This window comes from Ambystoma mexicanum, chromosome 4p, assembly GCF_040938575.1.
Source record: "Ambystoma mexicanum isolate Mex_15411 chromosome 4p, UKY_AmexF1_1, whole genome shotgun sequence".
Taxonomy (NCBI): domain Eukaryota; kingdom Metazoa; phylum Chordata; class Amphibia; order Caudata; family Ambystomatidae; genus Ambystoma; species Ambystoma mexicanum.
In genome coordinates, this window is record NC_090927.1 from 144,907,699 (window position 1) to 144,934,877 (window position 27,179).

Sequence of the window (27,179 nt, forward strand, 5' to 3'; positions counted from 1 at the left end):
AGACCGGAATTTCAGACTCTCTGCCGACCGGCACACCATACAGATATGGGCCTCGGGTGTCCAAGCCACCAAGGAAAACAGAGAACCCCATGCATTTCCGTAAAGAGGACACCCGTGGGAATCCGCAGAGGTATGATTTGCGCAAATCGCCCCAGAATTTATTACCCAGACACCTCTGCAAAGTCTGAAATGTGTTAAAATAAACGCATTTTCCGCACATTTCGCTCGGCTCACCCATAGGAAACACGCCACCAACAACACATGACCTACCGTCCCGCATTCCCATAGGTGTCCCGATGAAAACGGTACCTCACATGTGTGGGTGCACCTACCTGAGCGCGAAGGAATAAGGCTAAACCACTGCTATCCCCCACAAAGGGTTTTGGGAGCCAACCCACAGATTTAGGCCTGGGGTGTTGCAGCCACCAAGAAAAACAGGGAGCCCCATGCATTTGCGAAAAGAAGACACCTGTGGGAATCCGCAGAGGTATGATTTGCGCAAATCGCCCCAGAATGTATTACCCAGACACCCCTGCAAAGTCCGAAATGTGGGAAAATAAACTCATTTTCTGCACATTTCGCTTGGCTCACCCATCGAAACACGCCCCCAACAACACATGGCCTACCGTCCCGCATTCCCACAGGTGTCCCGATGAAAATGGTACATCACATGGATGGGTGCACCTACCTGGGCGCCAAGGGGAAAGCCTAAACCACTAGTAACCCCAAGTCTGTTTTCAGACCGGAATTTCAGACTCTCTGCCGACTGGCACACCATACAGATATGGGCCTCGGGTGTCAAAGCCACCAAGGAAAACAGGGACCCCATGCATTTCCGGAAAGAGGACTCCCGTGGGAATCTGCAGAGGTATGATTTGCGCAAATCGCCCCAGAATTTATTACCCAGACACCCCTGCAAAGTCCGAAATGTGAGGAAATAAATGCATTTTCCGCAGATTTCGCTCGGCTCACCCACCGAAACACACCGCCAGCAACACGTGGCCTACCTTCCCGCGTCCCCACACGTGTCCCGATGAAAACGGTACCTCACATGTGTGGGTGCACCTACCGGGGCGCAAAAGGAAAAGGGTAACCCACTGGTAACCCCAAGCTTTTCGCCACTGCCCATTTTGTTCATGTTGGCAACCTACAGATTTGGGCCTAGGGTGTCGAAGCCAGCAAGGAAAACAGAGAACCCCATGCATTTTCCAAAAGAGGACACCCGTCGGAATCCACAGAGGTCTGCCTTGCGCAAATTGCCCCAGTTTTTATTAGCCACAATCCCCGACAAAGTGTGATATTTGGTGGGGAAAAAACACAATGTTCACTTTGTCTGGGGTTCTGGGTAATAAATTCTGGGCCGCTTCGCGCAAGTCAAACCTCTGTGCATTCCCACGGGTGTCCTCTTTTGGGAAATGCATGGGGTTCCCTGTTTTCCTTGCTGGCTTCGACACCCTAGGCCCAAATCTGTAGGTTGCCCACATGAACAAATTGTGCTGTGGCGAAAGGCTTGGGGTTACCAGCGGGTTACCCTTTTCCTTTTGCGCCCCCGGTGGGTACACCCACACATGTGAGGTACCTTTTTCGTCGGGACACCTGTGGGAACGCGAGAAGGTATGATATCTGTTGTTGGCGATGTGTTTTGGTGAGTGGACACAGGGAATGTCTCTGAAATTGGCTGGAAATGAAGACAATTCTCAGACATTTTGCTCTGGCCACCCACCGAAACACACCACCAACAACACATGGCCTACCTTCCTGCGTCCCCATACGTGTCCCGATGAAAACGGTACCTCACATGTGTGGGTGCACCTACCGGGGGCGCAAAAGGAAAAGACGAACCCACTGGTAACCCCAAGCCTTTCACCACTGCCCATTTTGTCCATGTGGGCAACCTACAGATTTGGGCCTAGGGTGTCGAAGCCAGCAAGGAAAACAGGGAACCCCATGCATTTTCCAAAAGAGGACACCCGTGGGAATCCACAGAGGTCTGACTTGCGCGAAGCGGCCCAAAATCTATTACCCAGAACCCCAGACAAAGTGAACATTGTGTTTTTGTGGTGGCCCTCTCCTCACCCACCCCGAACGAAGGGGGGGGGCACATCATGCAGCCCTTCCTAGGAGGCTCAGGGAGGGCTGCATGAGGTGTCCCCCCCCAGCCATTTGGGGTGGGTGCAAGGGGGCCACCACAAAAGGTGGGGAAGGACCCCCAATGCATGGGGCAGTAGAGTTTGGGCACACTGGAGGCAGATTGGCACACTAATGTGCCCATCTGCGCCAAGTGAAGTTGGGTAAACAAAGAAAATAATACAAAATCGTAGGCTGCTTTTTAGGGAGGGCTGAGGGCCACCCTAAATTGGCAGTGAATGTTGTACTGCAACGGAGGGTGGCACTCACTGTAAAGACTGGTAGGGGGGTCTGTACTTCCGCTCTCTATATGGTAGAGGAGAGGCACAGAGGACCCCAGCCAAGATTCTCTATTACGGTAGAAATGGACGAGCAATCAAGGCCTAGCTTCTCAGGAGGTGATGCTGGCTGGTTCTTAAGTACAGTGTAGTCCCCAAGCCCCCCACAAAGGAATGTCCACACATTGTATTGGTTAGAACACAGTCTTTATATAATCAATATTCAAGGTTATGTACACTATCACAATAACTCACTTTGTACTCAGGAAAATCAACAATGGCAAATATATACAATTCTAAAAAAAGTACCACAAATATTATTAGACCTCATTTAAGTGCATCAACAGTAATGTAAAAATGTCACACAGATCAATAAAGAGGAAACCAGCAAAAGAGAGAGGAGAGAAAGCAAGATGGTTGAAACAATAGGCAGAATACTGGCCCCTACCACTGGACACAGTTCTGTGTGGAGATCCCCCCACCTGGGCAACCTGTAAAATAAGATATATAGCACAAGCCCAGTCCATATATTGTTCAATGGTCTTATTCCCTCCTATAATGTTTTTACCCCCCCCCCCCCAATGTACCTGGTGGATTCGAGTTCTTCGAAGAGGCGTCGACAGATCCTTCTTGAGTGACCCCCTTTAAAGCAGGAGTCACGGATCGTCGAGAGGCGTCGAGGAACTCAGCGTTCGGTGTCAGGGAATCGACGGCCCTTCTTGAGTGCCTTCCCTTTAAAGCGGGAGACACGGGGCATCGAACGTCCGACAGAGAACAGAGTAGAACGGCATTGATGAGGCGGCAACTTCGATCCGAGCGGTGCTCATTGACGACAGAGCGTTGGCGTCCTGCAAGGAAGAGGCATGCGGGGCACCTCGGTGACAATAGTTCTGGACTGCAATGAGTGTGAAGAACTGTGGCCCAGCAAGGGCGTCAAGTCGTTCGAGTCTTTGTGGTCGTGAGGTGGAGGGAATCCCACTGGCGGATTCTCCTCGGCGTGTTGGTCGTCCTCGAATTTCTCTGGCAGGATAAAGTGGTTGACGGTGCGGACAAAGGGAGTCCTTCGATTCAAATGTTCTTAGGCAAAGGAGTGCGCGGCTTCGGTCGTCGGCGGCACGGCGTCAAGTGGTCCCCGCGTCTGGGAAACACAACTTCGACGGGCCTCCAGTGGTTACACAATCCTGCGAACCCTGGTCAACGGCAATGGACTTCGACAGCGGCGATGCCCGGGTCCTTTACTTCGGTCTCCTTAGCAGTCCCCGTCATCGGTCGGCAGCCTTTCGAAGGTCTGGCGTCCAGGGAGCTTCAGCGAAGGTTTAGCAGTGCTCGATGGTCCCTCGAAGCACGGGAAGAGGGCTCCTTACCAGGTCCTCTCTCGGATCAGTCTTCGACGATTTCGGCAGCTTTCACATCGGTCGAAGCAAATGCAACAGCAAGTCTTCTTCTTCCAGCTGGGCGTCAAGGATCAGCAGTTCCAGTTACTCTTCAAGTGTAGACACAGCTTCTGAACGCTTCTGAACAATTTCCAGTGGTGAGAGGTCCCCAGATATACTATTCTGTCTCTCATCCACACTGCTGTGTCATACTCAGCAGCCAATCATACAGAAGGGCATTCATGCAGTCAGTCAGCCAATCGGGCACACAGTGCATTCAGGCCATCCTCCTCCCTCTCAGACACTCAAAACAAAGAATGTGGATTGGGACAAGTACCCAGCCATTCAACACTACACACTGCATTCAGGCCAGTTTCGGGCAGGGCTGTCTCAGTCTTTGTCTCTCATGCCAGAAACCAGACAACCACAACAAGAAGTGCATATTGGTCACACACTCCATTCACCCAGGCCCCACACACAGGGTGTACCCACAACATACAGTCACTGGGAAGGCTCCAGCTAGTCTGGCCTGGCCTTCACAACAACACCAAATATGGAACTTCCACCCAACAGCCATTCAGGGGGAAGGGACAGAGTCAGGGCTTCCCAGGACTTTGGGAAAACAAGGTAAAAGGCAAAAGAAGGCAAGAGGCCACAGGGACCATCTGGTTTCCTATCAGGAATCAACTGATTCCAAAGTCAGGGCCTGGGTATCCCAAAATGGAGGACACCCAGAGCACCTGTCAAATTCAGCATGGAGCTGCCACCAGCCTATACCCTGCTCTGTGAGCCACCCACAGGTGCACAAAAACATACACTAGGGGCACAGGGTTGCACCCCCACCCATGGGTGCCATAAGGGTATCCCATGGGTCTGTACACCAAACCAAAAATAGGAAGAGCTGCACTGCCAGGAGTCCCACACGGACTCCTGGGCAGAAAATAATACAGAACACACATGAAAAAGGACTACAGGACAAGGACAGGGAGGCCCTGTCCCTCCAATGCATTTCCAGCATCACAGTCGCCCCCCACTCCCAGACTGAGGTGGAGGGTGCCTAATCTCCCACGGGATAGACACCCTCATCCAGAAAGTTCATCTGCATTATCGTGACTCTCCCTGGTCTGTGCTCTATGGTGAAGTCTAGCCCTTGCAGGCTAATGGACCACCTGAGCAGTTTAGGATTCTCACCCTTCATCTGCATAAGCCACTTCAGGGGCTTATGATCTGTTTGGACCTTGAAGGTAGACCCCGTAAGGTAGGGCCTAAAATGCCTAAGGCTCCACACTATGCTAAAACATACCTTTTCAACAGTAGCCCACCTAAGTTCTCTACCCTTGAGTTGTCTACTGATGAATATGATAGGATGTTCTCTCCCTTTGTCATCTAACTGGGACAAGACAGCTCCAATTCCGGTGTCGCAGGCATCCGTCTGGACGATAAAGGGTCGGCTGTAGTCAGGTGCACATAACACAGGTGCCCTACACAGACTTTCTTTCAAGCCATCAAAGGCCTTCTGACAGTCTTCAGTCCAATTAACCTTCCTAGGCTGTTAGGGTGAAGTCAGATCTGTCAGGGGTGCAGCTATGGTTCCATAGTCTGTCATGAAATTGCGATAATACCCAGTGAGGCCCAAAAAGGCTCTCACCTGGGTTTGAGTAGTGGGAGTCACCCAGTCCTGTACATCCTGTACCTTACTGGGGAGAGGTTGGATTTGACCCCCTCCTACCTCATGACCAAGATAGGTGATTTTCCCCTGAGGTATCTGGCACTTGGTGGCCTTGATAGTGAGGTTAGCCCTTTTCAAGGCCTGCAACACCTTATCCAGATGTGTCAAATGCTCTTCCCAGGTGGAACTGTAGACGGCAATGTCGTCTAAGTAAGCCACACAAAAGGCTTCCAGCCCACTGAGCGCATGATTGACCAATCTCTGGAAGGTGGCAGGGGCATTCTTCAATCCAAAAGGCATGACCCTAAACTGGTAGAGTCCCTCAGGTGTGGAGAATGCCGTCTTTTCCTTGGCATGGTCCGTCAGAGCTATTTGCCAATAGCCTGAGTTAAGGTCAAAGGTGCTCACATATTTGGCAGCACCTATGGTGTCCAGAAGCTTGTCAGTCTTGGTGATGGCATTGACTCCTCTGTAGTCCACACAGAACCTCCAATCCTTGGTACCTGCCTGGGAACTTGCCTTGGGGACAAGGACCACGGGACTGGACCAGGGACTGGTTGAGGGTTCAATAACACCCAGATCCAACATCTTGGCGACCTCAGCCTGGATGTGGTTCTTAAGTGTCTGACATACGGTAGCTCCTGCTTTTGACAGGCACGCTGTCACCAGTGTCAATCTCGTGCTTACACCGCAGTGTAAGGCCTGGTGTCAGTGAAAACAGAGAGGCATACTGCTGGAGCAAAGCCCTGCAGGCCCTCTGCTGCTCTGTTGTCAAATCTGGAGAGAGATGCACACCCTCCACTGAGCCATTCTGAGGGTTGCTATACAGCAAATCAGGAAGGGGCTCACTCTCATCCTCTTCTTGCTCTGAAGCCAGCAAGAGACATGAGACTTCGGCTCGCCTGTGTAAAGGCTTGAGCCTATTAACATGGAATACCTGAGGGGATACCCCAGGGGCTCCCATGTCAACCAGATAATTGACCTCGCCCATCTTGGAGATTATCCTGAAGGGTCCAGTCCATTTATCTGCCAATGCCCGAGGCTTGGTAGGCTCCATCACGAGGACCTCCTGTCCCGGAGTCCAATCCACTTGCGATGCTTTAAGGTCATGCCAGTACTTGTTCAATTCCTGGCTGGCCTTGAGATTCGCTGTTGCCTGACCCATCATCTGTGTCATCCTCCGTCTGAGGCCTAACACATAGTCCCCCACTTGCTTGGCGGGACCTGGAGGGGTGGCTTCCAAACCTTCTCTGATCAAGGCAAGGGGCCCCCTCACGGGATTTCCAAAGAGTAACTCAAAGGGGCTGAAACCAACACCCTCTTGAGGTACCTCTCTGTAAGCAAACAGCAGGCATGGCAGGAGGAGATCCCATTTCCTCCTTAGGAGCTCTTCCAAAGCACCTATCATGCCCTTGAGAGTTTTATTAAATCTCTCAACCAGACCATTGGTCTGGGGGTGGTAAGAGGTGGAGAACTTGTAGGTTACCCCGCACTCTTTCGACATGGTTTTTAGGTAACTAGACATGAAGTTGGATCCTCTGTCAGAGACAACCTCCTTGGGGAATTCAACACGGGTGAAAATGCCCAGGAGAGCCCTGGCAACCACCTTGGCAGTAACAGTCTGAAGGGGTATAGCCTCAGGGTACCTGGTGGCATGATCTACCAAGACCAGGATGAACCGATGTCCACCTGAAGTGGGAGGGTCAAGGGGACGGACAATGTCGATGCCCACCCTCTCAAATGGTGTGCCAACCACTGGCAATGGCTGCAGTGGGGCAATGACACTGCCTCCAGTCTTGCCAGACAACTGACAAGTTGGGCAGATCCTGCAGTGGAACTCCACTTCTACTCCCATCCGTGGCCAGTAGAAATGGGCAGAGAGCCTCTGCTTAGTTTTCTTGGTCCCAAGATGGCCAGCTAAGGGCACCGCATGCGCCAACTGTAGTAGGAAGGGCCTGTAAACCTGGGGTACCACCAACCTCTTGAGTGCACCAGGTTCAGGCTTAGTGGGCTCACTAACAAGGAGCTCACCCTCCCAATATATTCGGAATGTCCTAGGCACTTCTCCTTGTGCCTGGGACAGGGCCTGTTTCCTCAGACCCTCGAGAGAGTGGCACTCTCTCTGTCCCTTACAGAAGTCTGCCCAGGAGGGTCCCCCTTCAGCTAACAAGCATTGAAGGTCGGGATGATCCTCCGGGTTGAGAACCTCTACCACAGGAGAGTCTTCTGTCTCTTCTCCCTCAGGAGTAGAGTTTGGGTTTTCCACTGGACCAAGCCCGTCCGGAGCATGGATCCCAATGGGTGCTGTAGGAACAGCAGGAAGAGAAGGAGCCCCTTGCACAGAGGTGGCCTTCTTGGTCTTCCTTCTTCTTGCGTTAGGCCTCGCCTTTGGCTCGGGTACCTGACTCACAACCAGACCCGGTGTCACCTGTGACCTAGTGACTACAGCAGCAGTCATGGGAAGACCATCCGAGATCAACCCCAACTCTACTAGATCATTACCTAACAGAATGTTAGCAGGGACATTGTCCTGAACCAGGACAGGAAGCTTAGCTGTCTTATCTCCAATCATGAGTGTGACTAAGGCTACAGGCGATAATTTGGGAGGCCCACCAGCTAACCTGGTGGTTCTCAGAGGAGCACCTACATAGTCCTCTGGCTTGAGCAGGGTCCTGTCCACCACTGTCATGCTTGCCCCAGTGTCTCTCAAACCAGTAGAAAGCTGGCCGTTCAGGAGGACACTTCTCAAAAACCTACGGGTGTTCTGTGGGATAGTCGCCAGTACTTCTGCGTACTGGTCCCAGGCCCCAAGGGACACTTAGGAAATCTCTACAGGAGCACCAAATGTGATCCCTGTAGAGGAGGGGAGGACAGTGGCCTCCACCTCAGACATGGGGAAAGGGTAGGTCAGGCTGACAGCCTGTACTCCAAGTGCCTTACCTTTACACTTGAAGTCACCCCTCTTGTGATCCAGAGCCCTACAATCCCAACAAGTGCCGGGAGTGCGGGGTATGGTACTGGAACCACTGGGAGCCTGCTTTGCAGCAGGTGGACCACTACTCTTATTCCCACCCACAGATGACTTATCCCCACTAGATTTCTGGGTCTTAGGAGAGGAGGGTTTAGGTTTACCCGACTGTGACTGCTTTTGGGACTCCTCAGCTTTCCGAGAGGCCCCCTTTTCTTTGTCCTTTTCCTTCCCACTGGAGTCCTTAGGGGACACCCGGTGGGAGACCCACTTGTCAGCCAACCTAGCCAGCTTAAAGGGATCCAAAATGTTCGGGTCAGCAACATACTGACGCAGCTCTGGTGAACAGGCTTCAGATAAATGTTCAAAAAACAACAGGTGGGACAATTCAACAAAAGTTTTCACCTTGTAACCATCAATCCACCCCATCATGTTCATGTGCGCAGCACTCACCCAGTCAACCCAAGACACATTCTCTCTTTTTACTTAAAATCCCTGAACCTTTTAAGGTATTGGGTAGGTGTCTTGCCAAACTTGGCAATTAAAGCAGATTTCATAAACTCATACTGACCCCTTTCTTCCACACTCATCTTCAGAATACAGTCATACCCAGTCTGAGGCGCTCTGCTTAACAAACACTTAGTCCAATCTCTTTTGTCAACATCATGAATTGCACAAGCCATTTCAAACGCTTCAATCCATTGGAGGATATCAGAACCCTCCAAAAACACACCAACCAAATCTTTCATAAACTTGGTGACTGGGGACCTGACACTCTAGCTGGATTCTCTGACATTCAGGGTCCTGGTTCTTGAGTTCAAGGTCCTTATTTTTGAGTTCAAGATCCCTATTCTTGAGCTCCACTTGTTGAGCCAACTCCTCCTTCTTAAGCTCAGCATCTACTTCAAACTTGCGATATTCAACGGCCAATTTCATCCTTAATAACTCAAGCTCCAAGGAATTGCTGGGGTTCGGAACAGAGGCAGCAGGAATGGTGGCATTCCCAGAAACAGATTCAGTAGAACCCCCAGGGGCGGAGTCCTCATTGGTTGCATTCCCCCCTCATCAAGAGTTTCACCATCCGTCTGGTAGTCCACCAGGGCAGCTATCAGCTCAGCCCGAGACTTATCCACAAAGTCTAACTCCCTGGCTTCACAAGCACTCTGGAGAGCCTCTAAGCTCATCCTAGTCAATTTACCATTTTCAATGGACTCCATTGCTTGTAATGCAGTTATTTGGTACACAACTAAACCTTAATTTAATAAAGTGCAGATATTTTGTAGGTGGCACGGTTATACACTGATTCTTAAAACCATAAGCATCCCACCGCTGCCACCAGTGTAAAGACTGGTATGGGGGTCTGTATGTCCGCTCTCTATATGGTGAGGAGAGGCACAGAGGACCCCAGCCAAGATTCTCTATTACGGTAGCAATGGATGAGCAATCAAGGCCTAGCTTCTCAGGAGGTGATGCTGGCTGGTTCTTAAGTACAGTGTAGTCCCCAAGCCCCCACAAAGGAATGTCCACACATTGTATTGGTTAGAACACGGTCTTTATATAATCAATATTCAAGGTTATGTACACTATCACAATAACTCACTTTGTACTCAGGAAAATCAACAATGGCAAATATATACAAGTCTAAAGTGGTACCACAAATATTATTAGACCTCATTAAAGTGCATCAACAGTAATGTAACAATGTCACACAGATCAATAAAGAGGAAACCAGCAAAAGAGAGAGGAGAGAAAGCAAGATGGTTGAAACAATAGGCAGAATACTGGCCCCTACCACTGGACACAGTTCTGTGTGGAGATCCCCCCACCTGGGCAACCTGTAAACATCCTCTTAGCACTAATAAAAACCCTTGAACAATCTTACTACGCAAACCCGGACCCTAACACTCTAAAAGATCTCGTGATTAAACACATTGAATTCAATAAACTCCGTACTGATAAAGTGGCTAATTCTATTCTAGGATCTAAAACCAAATTCAACAACCGTTCTAAGAAGGCGGGCAAAATGCTTGCCTCATATCCTAAGAAGAAAAAAGAAAAGTCTCATACAACACATATAATATCTCCTGAAGGTAATAGATTAACCGATCCGAAAGACATCGATCATGCTTTCCTTGACTTTTACTCTAATTTATATACTTCTGATTCTTCCATTAACACTATGGATATAAATTATTTCTTTGCAACAAACAAGAAAGTGAATCTCACACAACCAATTGACTTTTCCTCACTTAATACATCCATCTCCCTTTCAGAAATCAAACAAGCCATAATAGAAATGAAACCCAACAAAGCACCCCGATCCCAGATGGATTTACCTCTGATTTTGATAAAACGTTAATTGACTCTATTGCTCCCAAACTCTTAGAACTATACTCCTACTTTATAGAAATTGGACAAAGCCCTGGATCATTTGGAGAATCCCTTCTAATACTCTTGCCTAAACCCAACAAAGACCCAGCAATTGTTAAAAACTACCGACCCATTTCACTCATCAACTCAGACTACAAAATGTATGCTAAAATTCTTGAAAAACGATTGGAACCATTTCTCCCTAAACTTATACATCCAGACCAATCTGGGTTCACTAAAGGCTGCTTTGCTTCTACTAATACCAGACTACTTTTTAACCCTCTTGCTCATTCCCAAATCCCTAAATTAGCATCTGCCCTCCTTGCCCTTGACGATGAAAAAGCATTTGACCGCGTTTCCTGGTCATTCATGTTCCATTCTCTATCCTGGCATGGTTTTCCTTCTTACTTTATCAATGTAATCAAAATTCTTTACTCCTCTCCTACTACCCGTATTCTTATAATAATTCTATGTCTTCCTCATTCCGAATTGAAAGAGGAGCTCGTCAAGGCTGTCCTCTTTCTCCCCTGCTATTTAATCTTGCTTTGGAACCCCTCCTTCAAAATATTAGAACGAACTTGAATGTAAAGGTATCTCCATAAACAATATAGAAATCAAACTCTCTGCATACACCGATGACATTCTAATCTACCTCTCGGAACCTGCCTCATCCATTCCGCATTTAATTTCTACAATTCATAATTACTCTAATGTCTTTGGATATAAATTGAATTTTGACAAGTCGGAGGTAATGCCCCTCACCTTTACTTGTAACATAACTAACACCCCTCTTTCCGGCCTATCTTGGCAATAATCTCATATCAAATACTTAGGACTCTCTGTAGCCAAATATATCTACACTACTATCATTCTTAATACTGACCACCTAATTGAGAAAGCCAATGCTTGTTTTTAACATGACTTTGGCGAAGGACACGCAGAGTGCTCATAAATCAAGTGGCTGAAGGCAGAGCTGGTTAAGACATTTTTATTACGCCAGTAGCGTGTTTACAGCTCCAATTAAGTCATTAACTTCCAGAAGACTACTTTGAAAAACACTTACAGGCACTTCGAGTGCAAAGTTTGATGTTACGGCTTCTTAAGAGCGATCTCAAACAGTTTCCATGAGGAGGTGTTTAGGGCAGGGAGGGGCAGGAACTTGGTGGGGTTGGCCATAGGGATTGGCATGGCCATGGTCTGTCAGTGGAAGAGCAAATAACCAAACAACAACTACAAGCTTTGTGTCCCTCTTCATATACCATTTCTTCGTATATGTAATGTAGTTTTGGCTTAGAGGTGGTGCAGACACCACATAATTGCCCAAACTAATGAGCTATCTTTACTAGGACAACCACCACCTCAAGAACAGGCAACCAAACTGCCAGAGTCAAACGGTCGTGGATGTTCAGAGGAACACTTATCGCTGTACGCATGCATGTACAGGGATATCTGGAGCACAAACCTAGTTATGACGTAATGGGCGCTATCCAGAAGTGTTGAATGGCGCTGGCCTTTGAAATCCTTCTGTTACCGCCTCTGCAACGATTGACCCATGATTGAGTCCTCTTAAGAGAGGGAAACCTCATCTTCTGGCAATGACTTCTGACTGCTAGAGTCGGATTCACAAGGCTCAGTGTTAAATGGCACCATATCAAATTTAGTTACTATCCAATTGAACAAAAACAGCTAACGTGGTATTTTCAACTCAAGAAATAATGTTATTTGATGCATGTTCCAATGTTCTTTCTAAAGAGAACGCAACTGTGTTTTTGATCCTGACTCTTAGGCAAATCGGAGAGAATTTGATCGTTCCTGGCGGCGTAAAAACCATCGAGGCGAATGGACGGATGGTCATTCCAGGAGGAATTGACGTCAACACGTGTCTGCAGAAACCGTACCTGGGAATGACAACGGTGGATGACTTCTACCAAGGCACCAAGGCCGCTGTGGCAGGAGGGACCACCATGATCAGTAAGTCCGACCTAGCAGCGCACCGCCTGTCCCGCTGGCAGTGCCCAGCAAGAATGTTCTGACAATGTCCAAACTTCCCATGAGGCATTGCTCTACAACTACACTCATTCTAGTGGTAAAGAAGAACCAAAATACAATGGATAACACATAATTCAACATTACAGCACATGGTATGCGTCTTTGCAGGTGTGTTTGTAGAGCGCTTGTGCACCCATTCGGGTTATCTTGCCACTAATGACAGACAAGATATGTTTAATGTTACCCAAAATAATGCTACTCAGTGTGCCCACCTCCTAGGGTAAAGGGCACAGTGGGCCTGCCTTGATTCCAGCCAGTGACCATGAGATCAAACGCAGCATTAACTAGTGCAGTCAGCCACACACCAATAACGAAATAATGCATTGCTTGGGGGCGTGATAACACGTCATGGAGAAAAGCAGAACTTAACTACACACTAGAGTCTGGGAGCCTTGATGTATCAGAAAGTCTGTGAAACCTAGTGGGAAGCCAGCCTAGTATAATATGGTGTGGCAGGAGGCATGTGAAGACATGTGGTTATTAGATAATGGCATGACACACCACAGTCTTATCCTAGAGATATAGATTGAATGCTTCTTTTCTAGTGCGATTGTCATTCCACAGATATGAGGGGCATTTTGCTGAAATCTGGTTGAACGGTTTCGTGTATGGTGCCCGCTCTCTGTAAATTAAGATGGGGAAAGACCATGGGGGCGGAACGCACGTCAGCAACCTCACTCGAGTATCATGGCTGCCACCAGAACGTCTTTGTTAGGTACTGGTCCAGACCTTTTGTGCTCATCTCCAGCTGTAACAGATGGCATATTGAAAAAAGTAGACAGACAACTGAACTGAAGTTTGAGCTATGAACCTTTATTAAATCAAAAAGAAGGGTGGACAAAAGGCCTAACTTGCCTTATGCTAAAGCGGGATTTCCCTGCCTACATGAAACTAAGCAGCGTTTATGTCAGCAGGTCCAAAGTAAATGTCTGTCTGCGTCCAAACCCTATACATGCCCTCGCATCTGCCTGTATACACTGTGTAGGGATGTCAGCATAAAAATAATAAGTGATCAAATAACAGTTCAGAGCTTCTTCCAGCTCTTGGTTGAAAAGGCCTTCCCTTCCCCAAGGTTCGAGATAGTTCACAATGCAAAAGCGGTTCCCTTCCGCAAGGTTCGAGATAGTTCACAATGCAAAAGCGGTTCCCTTCCGCAAGGTTCGAGATAGTTCACAATGCAAAAGCGGTTCCCTTCCGCAAGGTTCGAGATAGTTCACAATGCAAAAGCGGTTCCCTTCCCCAAGGTTCGAGATAGTTCACAATGCAAAAGCGGTTCCCTTCCGCAAGGTTCGAGATAGTTCACAATGCAAAAGCGGTTCCCTTCCGCAAGGTTCGAGATAGTTCACAATGCAAAAGCGGTTCCCTTCCGCAAGGTTCGAGATAGTTCACAATGCAAAAGCGGTTCCCTTCCCCAAGGTTCGAGATAGTACACAATGCAAAAGCGGTTCCCTTCCGCAAGGTTCGAGATAGTTCACAATGCAAAAGCGGTTCCCTTCCGCAAGGTTCGAGATAGTTCACAATGCAAAAGCGGTTCCCTTCCGCAAGGTTCGAGATAGTTCACAATGCAAAAGCGGTTCCCTTCCGCAAGGTTCGAGATAGTTCACAATGCAAAAGCGGTTCCCTTCCCCAAGGTTCGAGATAGTTCACAATGCAAAAGCGGTTCCCTTCCGCAAGGTTCGAGATAGTTCACAATGCAAAAGCGGTTCCCTTCCGCAAGGTTCGAGATAGTTCACAATGCAAAAGCGGTTCCCTTCCCCAAGGTTCGAGATAGTTCACAATGCAAAAGCGGTTCCCTTCCGCAAGGTTCGAGATAGTTCACAATGCAAAAGCGGTTCCCTTCCCCAAGGTTCGAGATAGTACACAATGCAAAAGCGGTTCCCTTCCGCAAGGTTCGAGATAGTTCACAATGCAAAAGCGGTTCCCTTCCGCAAGGTTCGAGATAGTTCACAATGCAAAAGCGGTTCCCTTCCGCAAGGTTCGAGATAGTTCACAATGCAAAAGCGGTTCCCTTCCCCAAGGTTCGAGATAGTTCACAATGCAAAAGCGGTTCCCTTCCGCAAGGTTCGAGATAGTTCACAATGCAAAAGCGGTTCCCTTCCGCAAGGTTCGAGATAGTTCACAATGAAAAAGCGGTTCCCTTCCGCAAGGTTTCAAGTCTTTCAACTTTTCCAAAAACACGTTTCTTTGTAATTCTTCCCAGCTCTTCTGGTTTGGTTACCTTTCACCAATTTCACAAAGTCCATTTCCTTGATTTCAGTTCACACAAGATTTCCTTTATATTCCGTCACAAACTTCTTTGCAGGTATTTTAAGTGGTGTTTCCATAGGTGGGTGTCCTCGGTCTAGACGCAGTGGCTGGAGCACACAGTCCACCCATTACAGGTCACGCAATCGACACACCTGAACTTTCTTCTCTTTCATACGCACGTTGCCACTGTCTCAGCTCCACAGTGGTAATTGTTTGAAAGTAGCATGGGAGCCCCCCTACTGAGAACGAACATGAGCCAAATACCCTGTTCTATGGAAGTTCCTCCACTCAGGAGGGTCTACAACCACGTTATTGGTCACTGCACCCCTTGCTCACTGTCCTTAGAGAGGCTGAGCTTTACCTCACTGATGATGCCTGACTGCATTGTGAATTTGAGGTGTTTGAGAACAGACTAAATCAGCGAGTGACTCACCCCCTGAGCTGTGCCTGAAAATAAATTTTTTAATGAGTTTAGAAATAGTTGCATGGAATTCCAGAAAGACAAATAAATCAAATAGCCACATGACATTGGCCACAGCCCAGGAGCTTCAATTTGTATAAGAAAAGGGGAATAAAAGTGTTTTCTTTAAGGGTAGCAAGGGAGACCTGAGGGGTCGCAAGTGTGACCCCTGGTGACCCCCAAATGGTGTCCTTGACTGTGAGGCTTATCTGATTCTGCCATTGCATTCTTAGCCCAAGGGTTTCATACTATTGAAGCACATAGCCAGGGAACTCTGCCAGGGCACCCATCTGGCCATATTGTACCCCTTGGTATTCCAAAACAGGGTCCTGGTCCTATACAAAGCTCTACCAGGGCCTGACCAATGTGAATACTGTTTGAAGTTTGGTATATTTAGTCCGATTCCCACACAAATTCCTGAAATGCAGCATGCCATATTCCAAAACTGAAACCCATGCACAGTTCCATCAATGCACAGCAGTCTTCCTCGCTCTCATTGTCGCTCTAATGCTGAGAGGTGATGCCTACATAGTTATTCCAGCGTGCCTCAGTCGTGGCCAATTCCAACAGGACATTTAAATGCAACTCTATCGCTGCAGGTAATTCCTAGGAGCAGCAGCACTGGATCCTTCAGTCCTGGAACTCACATAGAGGTATGTTAAAAGATCTCTGCCCTTTGATAATAGGCAGCATAACTTAGAAACAGCTCTGACATTATACATCAATCCTGTAGCAACTCTGGCCACCTCCTCACCCCCCACACCATTCAAGCACTGGGACCTACACATAGCTTTGCCAATTTAGCTCAGACATGATGTGAATGCACCCCATGCTATTCCAGGGCTGGCCATGAACATCCATCTTAACTTTCAACGTGAGCATATAGTCCTACTGGGGTCCAGCCACAGCGTCGCAAATGCACCACTATATGCTCCTGACCTGCAGACATAGGCGTGCCACATTTCTAATATTCCCACCTCAGTGTGAGCTTACACCATCCCCATTCACACGCTGGAGAACTCTGTTCCTTGCTGGGCTTGCAGGTGCATAGAGTAAGTAGGGTGTGAGAGTGAGCTAGAACCCAGCAAAGATCACAGATCTATACATCATACCATGTGGTCAGAGGAAGCTCCGTCTCTTCAAGAGCACAAGTCCGGACACCCCTACAAAGCTTACATTGGCACAAGTCATACAGGGAGGGAGTTGGCAATTCTGGGGGCTGAAATAAGGACTTGCCTATAAAAGCCTCATATTATCAGAAGTGCTAAAACCAACCCATGTATTGCTCACCCCGCCATATGGCAGTGTTCTTGGCATCCTGGAGTAGGAGTCTTAAAACAGATGCACTGTCAATAAATACAAATTTGTTAGCATTGCTGTGTGCTTGATGAATAACCAAAGTGTGGCATAGTGATCAGATATTAAATGATCACAGTTTGTGCTGAGTCATTATTTGTGTACTGGTTTATAGGAACTCAAGCGCATGAGATGGTAAGATAGCTCAGTGGGTTTTGTGGCTGCTGCGGAGATCTGCGTGAAAGAGTCTAAAGTCCCAACTACAAGGAGGGCTGACTCAACCTTTCATCTTTATGGATGTTTCAAATTAGTGCAATAGATTTAGGTAACAAAATTCCTTGCAGTTTGTGGCATACATGCAACAGGATAACTACTACTATTATCATTTGAAGCACATAATGACAGGATGCATGGCCTTATCATGGGGCACTGACAGATAACTGCTAGACCTGCACAGTAATGAGTATGTGTAAGAGTTTATGGATTTTGCTTTGCCCTTTAAAAGCCATAAATGCTCACAGTACATCGTGGAGATAGATTCGGGGGGGGGGGGGAGATGCTCGAGTAAAGTTTGCAACTATACAAGACCTTCAGTGGGTGTCCTTCGTCACGTTTGTTGTTCTTCTTAAAACGTGCATTCTGCTTGATTCCGTTTCCCACTGCAGCAACCCCAGTCATACACTTAGAAGGGGTGCCTGCCCTCCCTTCATTATCTGCCTCGCATGTATCAGTGTAAGTCAAGTCTGAGAACAGAAGTCACAATGCACGTGATTCAGAGACTGGGGGGGGGCACTTTTCAGAAGCTGGACTCTGGCTGAGACATCTCCTGTGCCTTTAGAAATAAATCAATTCCAATCGTACTGACTTTTGTTTTTTAGCTTGCTTCGTAGTTCCCTCTCTCTTCACGGTTTAATGCTTAAGATCCCTAAATACCTGCCGTTATTGACGAGTAGTAAGTTGGAATTGGAATTGGAATGGGTTATTTATAACACGCTTAATACACAGAGGTTTCTAAGCACGGACCTGGGATCGACCCAGCATTGTCTTGCTTCCAAGGCGAGCACGTTGCCACTGAGCTATCCTCCTGATTAGAACAGGTCCATATGCTGCAATTCCCTGACCCCCCAACTTTGCACGCTCCAAGTGTACTCGGCTCCGTGTCCTGACCTCGGCTCACAGATAAAGGATGACGCTGACGGCGTCACGCCAGATACCGCTACTTCCCCTCTCTGATTCCCATCTTGGGCGCAGTCACGTCAGCGCCCTCTGAAGGTTTATTTTGGGCATTGAAAATTCTGGTAAACGCTCTCTGCTCCAGATCTGCGCATTTGTTTATGGGGTGACAGAGGTGTGTGACTCACGCACACATGCGCTGTCATCATTTGTTACGGCAGTGTATTGAAATTAATTCATACAGAGAGAGCAGTAACAAAATGAATGCGTTTTTCTCTGGCCTGCATGAGGCCTGTCAATCAGCACAGATACTCGCAGTGCGCCGCCCCAACGCCCACAATGAACCAGCCGCCAATGAGGCTATTTTTAAATAGTCTTTTTTCACTTTCAGTATCAGTTCTTGCTACTCCTTCACAATGTCTTTGGGTCTTCCTCCCTCGTTAGGTATACTTTTCCAACATCCAGCATTGCGAGATCTATCATTAACTCTTCCCTCAGGCACAGTCCCAGCAGCTTTCAAGACATTGCACATCAAACCCCTGCTCAAAAAACTCTCCCTTGACCCCCTCTGTCCAGCCAATAACAGATCTATCTCTTACAATGCTTCATAGCCAAACATATTGACTTATTGACCGAATGGCCTATTCCCAGTTTTGCCTCTTCAGCGAATCCAGCCTCTTCCTCAACCCTGCCCACTCTGGCATAAGACCCCTCCGAGGAACTGAATCATACCAAGTCTCCATCTGGGATCACATCAAAAGAACCAACCGCATACTCACAAGGCTGTGCCGTACTTAGCCTCCTCGACTTCTCAGATGTCTTTGACACTATCGACCACTGCATCCTCATGGACAGACTCCACTCGCTTGGCATTAGGCACACCGCATTAAAGTGGATTTCCTTTTTCCTCAGTAACCGATCACAAATCACCCTCCTTGCTCCCTTCTTCTCAGCCCCCCGTCCTTTCACCAAAGGGGTACAAGAGGGTGCCTCCCTGTCCCCCTTGCTCTTCAACCTCTACCTGAGCCCCTTCCATGCTCTTATCCGCTCACATGACCTAACCTGCTACAGCTACGCAGCTGACACCCAGATAATCATCAAGATCCCTAAATCCTCTTCCATCCCCCATCCCGACTTCGCCTCATGCCTCACAGAAATCAAGCACTGGAGGAAAGTGAACCACCTGCTCTTCAAACCCGGAAAAAACAAAATTATGATCTGCAGGAAGCCGGCACTCTTCCCCCAATACACTCTTTGGCTGTCCTGCCTAGGCCTTCCTCCCATCGCATCCATCTCAGTAAAGAACCAGGGATGCACCATGGATGCTGATCAAACACTTTCACACCACATCAACTCTGTGCCTAAATCTTGCTATCTAAACCTCTGCATTCTCAGAAGCATCTTCCCTTTCTTCTCCTACCCTCACAGAGTCACAGCAATCATAACTATCGTCCTCTCCCACCTAGACTACGCTAACTCCCTTCACCTGGGCACCCCTGCATATCAACTCAGAAAGCTCCAACAGGTCCATAACACTGCAGCTGGGCTCCTCCTATCCCTTGGCCCCAGAGAGCACATCACACCTGCCCTCCGTGTCCTCCACTGGCTCCCTGTTGGGTGACAGCCCACTTTCAAAACCATGTGCATCACCCACTCCACCCTCCACAAGGCAGGCCTAGAATGCCTTCAACACAAACTCACCCGTTACCAACCCAATAGAAACCTGCGATCAGGTAATACACCCCTCCGTCTGATCCCTCCCTTCAAATCGACAAGAATAGGGGGATCCTCCTTCGTCCAAGCTCCCCCAATCTAGGAACGCAACTGCCGTCACTTAGATGATCACCTTGCCTTCCGGAAGGCCCTCAAGACCTGGCCCCCTAGCCCTGCATCCTGATGAACCCATGCCACACTTCAGGCTATATAACCTCCTGTTAGATAGGCAGAGGCAGCAATGAAGCCTTCATGCAATGTACTGAGCGACGGAGAGAATATACAACAGCAGACCACAGGACAGAATTAGCACCGCATCTATAAAAAGAAAAAAGCAGCATGGAGACACGTATATGTATTGCACTCTATGTTGATAGAACATAACCACAGGCACGGCCACCAACCTGCACAAATCTGCTATCGTACACTATTTGAAGACACATCGCACAACACCTCTGCTGTTAGATTGCAGCTACATCCCACTACAAAAATTCGGTCTGGTCGGACACATAATGTATCTCCTAAACTCGCATACTCTCCCGACAACCTCACTGCACCCATCCACAAGCCAGCACACATGGGTCGCTAGCAGGGACTTGGCCACCCCTAGCTATCTTCGTATTACCTAAAATTCACACACACATTCTAAACTCCTTTGATGGGTTTCCCATACCTTGGACTTTGGTGCCCCAAGGGCGTTCACCTGCAGCACATCGAGGTCATATCAATGGGAAAAGGCGATGTACAAATGACAAATTACATTACCTTACATATCGCCCTTTTGGTCTCTTGCTTCTTCTCAGGTTCAGGTTGCTATATCTTCTTAGCTGGGATATACTGTCTTGGCTCTTAGGGTTCCCCTTTCCTCGGACAGTTGACTCTGAGGATCGTTTCTCTTAAGTGGTTCATTTAACTTCACTTTGTATTCATATCAGCCTCTCTCTGATATTCTCCACTCTTTACACCTTGGTTTATAGGGTTTTTCCTCTGTTCCCTGGGTCTGTGTTGCAGTGTTCTCTCTTGCTCAGGTTCGCTTTGTTCACTCCAGTCTTCCGTCTTTTCAACTCCGTTGGCATCCTGCTCTCGTTCCTCTCTCTCCATGGGACCAGGTATGGCTTCGTGTAGGCCGATGTCTTGCTGTCTCTTTGGGGTAGTGGTTTCGCCATCGTTGGACAGCCGCTCTTCTGAAAGTTGCAAACTTTGTGGCTCTCCTCGGCTCCACCTCTCACAGGTTTCCCCTGCTTACGTTCTTCGCTCTCTCTCTGGTCTTCACCTATCCTCAGCAAATGCTGCTCCTCCTTCCTGCTCCTCAGACATCAGTCTACTCATCTCAGTTTTAGAGACAGGTCGTCTTTCTTGCTCACAGATGTCTTTTTCAGTTTTGGCTCTTGCCAAATCTTTGGCTTCGATAGTGTTACGCATATCTGATAGTCCCATATATGCCACCATGGGAAATGGCTTAGGGAGTTCCTCAAAGGAACGAGAGTCCTTGTCCCCAAAGGGGGAGTCTCTCCCAGTGAGGTCCCACTTGCCTCTACCCCTAGGGAGGGTGTTGGGAGCAGGGTCACCTCCCTAGCCTTGCTGCGGGGTTCCCTCTTGGGGAGAAGAGACAAAGTCCCCCGATTTCTCGCATTACTTTTTTTCTGCTCTATGGGGTTTTCTTGGACTTTGAATAGTTGCTGAATTTGATATTCGAGTTGATTTGTGAACTTTCCAAACAATTCAAATGGAATTCCTAGATGTCTTGCTGCAGACTAATTCCTCGCAAGGCTGATTATAAAGAAATGCTGATAAGATTATAAAACAGGCCTTTTCCTGTAAAGTGCAAGCACTCTGGAGCACCATCCACACTGTAGATCCTCACAGATCAGTCACGCCTGCAGCTTGTGAAAGAACTGCCAGCGTTCCTGTCAATGTCAAGTGTAAGTGGTCATGCCTACCCTGAGATCTACCCGGCCTCTGAGCCTCCCTGTGTATATCACTCAATGTCGAGTGTAAGTGGTCATGCCTACCCTGAGACCAACCCGGCCTATGACCCTCCCTGTGTATATCACTCAATGTCGAGTGTAAGTGGTCATGCCTACCCTGAGATCAACCCGGCCTCTGACCCTCCCTGTGTATATCACTCAATGTCGAGTGTAAGTGGTCATGCCTACCCTGAGATCAACCCGGCCTCTGACCCGCCCTGTGCCTGTGTATATCACTCAATGTCGAGTGTAAGTGGTCATGCCTACCCTGAGATCAACCCGGCCTCTGACCCTCCCTGTGTATATCACTCAATGTCGAGTGTAAGTGGTCATGCCTACCCTGAGACCAACCCGGCCTCTGACCCGCCCTGTGTATATCACTCAATGTCAAGTGTAAGTGGTCATGCCTACCCTGAGATCTACCCGGCCTCTGACCCTCCCTGTGTATATCACTCAATGTCGAGTGTAAGTGGTCATGCCTACCCTGAGACCAACCCGGCCTCTGACCCTCCCTGTGTATAACCCACTGCCTGTACACTGCTCTGTTACCCCCTAGCTTCTAAAACATCATATAAACATACATACAGGACTATCATTAAAAATGTAAAAATGATATCCTGCACAGGGAATGTCTTCCCAGGCTGCTCCACAGTCTTGGATCAGCCTCCTGCATAATACATCAGCCCTCAACCCATAGTCATGTGCAGTCTATACTGTCAAATTAGCAACATCAACCTCATCTTAAAACTCCTGGCAAGAGAAGTTTGCTCACAACTGCAAACTCATATCGAGGAATTCACTGTATTAGGCTAACAGCTGTCCAGGTCCATATGCAAGAGGAGCAGAGCGATGGACGGCCTGAACGTTCAAGACACCCATAAGTAGATGAAGGATCATTGGGCACTGGTCTCCCTTAATGGTGATTGACCAATCAATCACTTGAGATCTTCTAAGTCGTGGCATCTTGTTTTCTCCTCCTCCTTTGGTGTCTGGGAGGTGAAAAGAGGTGAGAGTCCCGGGTAAGCTCTTTTTGAGACTGCAGGCCCGAGTCCAGTTGCGTGGAACTGAATCCACTTGGGATGGTTTCTCCCAAGTCCTGCATGCTGGTGCAATGTCCCACACATGCATAGTGGAGACTTCTTGCTGTATACATGGAATATCTGAGAACATCCAACCTGGATCAGTAGTAACTGTATGAGTCTGACTAGCTCAATAATCAGGTATCTAGTGCCCGGCCCTAGTGCCCGCCCCTAAATGAGTAACACGCTGCCTAAATATCCACACATTCTCATCACAAACATTAACATTGATACAGAAAATAAACTAGAACCTCCAGGCATGATTTCTGACAATACCTCATCAATGGTCTGTACAAATCATTAAAATAGTTCAATGCTAATATATCCACTATTATATTGTCACCTTTATACAGAATCCACCATTCTCTGCCGTGATCACTGTATGTTTGCTACAAGGCCATTAAAGATGCTAGAATTGACTGTGGGAACTCTTGTTATTGTCGCGCAGCAGCGGATATCACCGACCTGTAAAACTCAACGCCACCCTCACATACGGAGGCCTGATTAATAAGCCCCTGCAGTTTGGTGTTTGTGATGTAGCTGGATGGTTGTGAGGAAAAACAGCTTTTCGGGGGGTTACACTCGATGATCCATGGGGCACCCCCTTCCCCAACAGCACGTTCATTGATCCATAGATCAACACAAGCCAATAGGCATCCCAGAATCAGAAAAAAATCCAGCATGCTCTGTTAGCTACCACATACATTGGCAATGCTTGGGTCCAGAACAAGTCCTCTCCCTACTCTGGTCAGGGAGGCTGGGCCACATGATACGGCCACTCCTCTTCGATCTTCATGGGGACCATTGTCTGGATCTTGGGAAGCCTGCTGATAGTATGGCCTACAACTCCCATGATCCCTCACCACTAACCTGGCTGGCTGCGCCTGATGGAAGTTGTGGCCCAGAACATCTGAAGGGTGACAGTGTGGCTAGCATACTGCAGCCCTGATGTCAGATGGGAGAGGCAAGATCAGTGTACAGCCAGCGCAGAGAGTGGGCCGGAACAAGATGGAGCAACGCTCCAGAAGAAAACGTCTAGCCTGAGTATCGTTCCATCAATCCTGCACCCCAATAAGCAAACCACTTTCAGAAGACACACACGAGTAACCTGCACGCAGACGCAAGCCGCTCTTCAACAAGCTTTTAGAAGACTCAGCACTGGGCCCATTGTTTCCATTTCCAGCACTGTGGCCAGCAGCCCATTTGATCCCATAATGGCACCGGCTGCCTCATCTTTCCATGTCAATGGGACAAGAACATCCTTCCTCAACTTTGTATCTTGCTTTCTACCTAGGCCTGCCTGCAGGGCCGGCCTTAGGGCAGGGCAGCCGCAGGAGACCGACCGGGATGCCTTTAGCCCGCTGCCATGCCAGCTCGGGGGAGTCTTTCAAGGGTTCCGCCGTCCTAGCATGGTGGTAGAAGGCGGGGCAGGCACCCTATTCAAACTTTTATGACACTGCCCGGGGTGCTGCCACCGCTTAGGCCGGCACTGCCTGTCTGGCATTAGCGTAGTCAACGGTAGCTGCATTGGGCTGTTCGAACGTAATCGCAAAAGGGCCCAAAACCTTCTATCGTAGCAGTGGGTGCGACTGCGGCTTTTTTCAGAAATATGTAGACCTTTATTAAGCCCCTGTCAATATATGTGTATCCGCCTCGTAGGGCTGACAGCAGGGCAGAAATAAGGCAGCTGTGCTGTTGTTAGGCAGAGCATTGCAGCGGGCCTTTCTGCAGTCACCCCCCCCCCCACCCAAGCTCCCATCCCCTATAACATTGTTAGGCGCTCAGATCATGCTTTCCCCACACTCTCCATGGAAGTCCCTGCATCTGCGGCGCATTTGATCAGATTAGTTCTGTTCTGGTGAATTGATTCTGGCTTCTTTTATTATTTCGATCAGGGTTCAGCGGTGGGGCCATGCCGAGGCTCAATCCAGTTACCACTGACTGCCTTTAATTGACCTGGGCATGTGTTCACCGCCTCGATAGCGCTCACCAGCTCTGATTCCAGAAGATAGATTGCGGCGCTGAGACTGCCTGGCCCAAAGCCAAAAATCCATCCGGGATTAATGAACGAGCCGCGCAAGTATTGAGCTGCGCCGCCTGCTCGTTAGTATTGTTTAGATGTAAGCCTGTAACACCACCTCCAGTGATTGCAAAGGCCTTGCCTTTCTGGTTGTTGCCTTTAAAGGGGGTATCGGTAGAAAAAGAACGAAAACGAAAATAGAAATGACCACATTAAGGTAGGTAAGGGAATACATTAAATTAAGGTAGGGAGAAGTGGGGGGTGGGGGGCGGTACGCGGGTCTCGCTCCGCATTATGTTTTTCTTTTTAAAAAAGGGGCAAAAACCCTAAAGGAATTTTAGTTTTTCGACCAAAGAAAATTCTCTCCTGCACTTGCGCAATCTCAATGTCACTAGTCCCAGTAAGATCGTCGTCTTTGTCCTCCTTTTGTTTCCCCTCCCTTGCCTCGTCGTGCCTTGAAACACTTGTGCATAGGCGCTTTATAAATGTCACATCATATCATGCAGGGGCTTGAATCCGGAAACTCCTTTCACATCTAAGTGTCGGACACAGCCCATCTCCTCGGTGTGCATTAGGTATGCAGCGTGGCAATGCACACCTAGCTGTTGGGAATGCTTGCGGGCCGTGCACATTTTCTCATAAGGGCATCAAAAGGCCTGTGACAGCAAATGATAGCTCTCCATTTCCACCTCCATTTGGGAGGTGGTCATGTTAAAAAAAATAGAAATGTTCATGCTATGGATTACTGGTTCCAGTTGAGGCAGAATAAAGCTGCAACCGCCCTGGCAGCTTTACCCATTTCCCTGCATCCCACCAGGAATGTGCTTTCATCGATGCAGTTTACCCCCTGGCACCCCATCTACCAGCATTTCACAGGTGAGCGGCTGCGCAGGAGTGCACTCGCGTGCACTGGGCACGTAGCCAGTTGAATGTGCAGACTCACTTTAGAGAATCCGTGCAGCGCCTGTAGAGTGCTTGGGGTTTCACAGGTCCGCTCGCGTTCATGCAAGGCAGAGAGGATTCTGTTGGTCAGTAGTGACTTCATCGCTGACGCTAAACATCGAGGGGCACTTGATATTTATTTAGCCCACTATCTTACACTATCCCCAAATATTCTAGGACTGGAGTTTGTATATATAATTACACCAGCCCTAAAATCGGTTGGGAAGGGTATTTAGTGGGTTACAAAAATGTTGATGACCCCTCGATGTTATTTCCCAGCGATGAAATCACTATATAAGCATTCTATGAATCTCTTACCTCTAACCATGGAGGGGGGGTCCAGGGCGTGAGAATGACAATGGTGACCCGCGTGGTGTGGTCTGCACGGGGAGGTAGTGAGAGATTATTGAGTTTGTCGCTATTGCTATAGGTCTTCAGTCACCCAAAACTGCCCCCACGAGACCCCTGACCCGTGGAGGGTCTCGATAGATATATATTAAAGTCCTGGCAGCTTGATTGACCGCAAAATAGTCAATAACTCGTAACTGACCTTTGCCTTCCTTATGACTCAGAAGAGGTCCAATAACTACTGTAAGTAGCATGTGCTTACCACCGAGACAGTCGATAACACCTGTTATCGACTGTCTCGGTGATAAAAACATGCTACTTCTCAATTTCAAAAGGGGTCGCCACTACTACCAATGAGTTGTTTCTCAGTGCTCAAAACAGTAGCCACTCAGGAAGAAAGTAGGCAAGTAGGGAACACATAATGAACCCTCCTACTAACATAAATGGAGCAAACCGGCTTTCAGCTACTTCTTAAACTGCAGAAGGTCGGAGGATTTCCGAATACAGCAGAATACTTCTAGACATGAACAGGTATGAATACTCTGGGAAGACAGAGTACGGCATGTTACTGCATCAGGCAGCACTTTGTACAAAGTCATTGTATGTCGCATGTAAGCATGATACACTGCAAAACATGCAGCCTTATAAATGCACATAACATAACATAACATGGCCTTGCAGCACACAGGTTTATATTGCACAGGTGAGACTGACGGTGAGTATGGTGTGAGTCAGTCCAACCGGGTTTTCTGATAAGCCAGAGTGTGGCCCTCGGACATATACCCACGGTACCCTAGATCATGTAGGGGTCCGTACACTGGGACCATGGAAGCGGAAGGCACTCCTGGCATGGGACACCAGCTGCATTCTTGTTTACATCATTTAGTGGGTTCCATAAGGACAGGCACGCCAGTAAGTTCCTATGACCAAGACTGTATTATAATGGCAAACACACAGATTCCGTGATAAAAGTAGTGCGGGAAGCCAACATTCTACCCGGCAGTGTCTGTGAAGGAAGAACACTTTCCTTAAAAGCACCATGTTCTGTTAAAGTGGTAATGTGGTACACTGGCATCAAAGCCAACCTCTTTTTCTTGTGC

The 27,179-nt window shown here is 48.3% G+C and overlaps 1 protein-coding gene across 1 annotated transcript in view; it reads left to right on the forward strand.

Annotated features, from left to right (window-relative positions):
• The window catches only part of LOC138453084 (dihydropyrimidinase-related protein 1-like), a 325,099-nt gene that overhangs the window by 180,673 nt on the left and 117,247 nt on the right, over positions 1 to 27,179 (forward strand). The window contains exon 3 of the mRNA XM_069605592.1: positions 12,572 to 12,756. Coding sequence (XP_069461693.1) covers positions 12,572 to 12,756 — 185 coding nt within the window. The remainder of the gene's footprint in view (positions 1 to 12,571; positions 12,757 to 27,179) is intronic.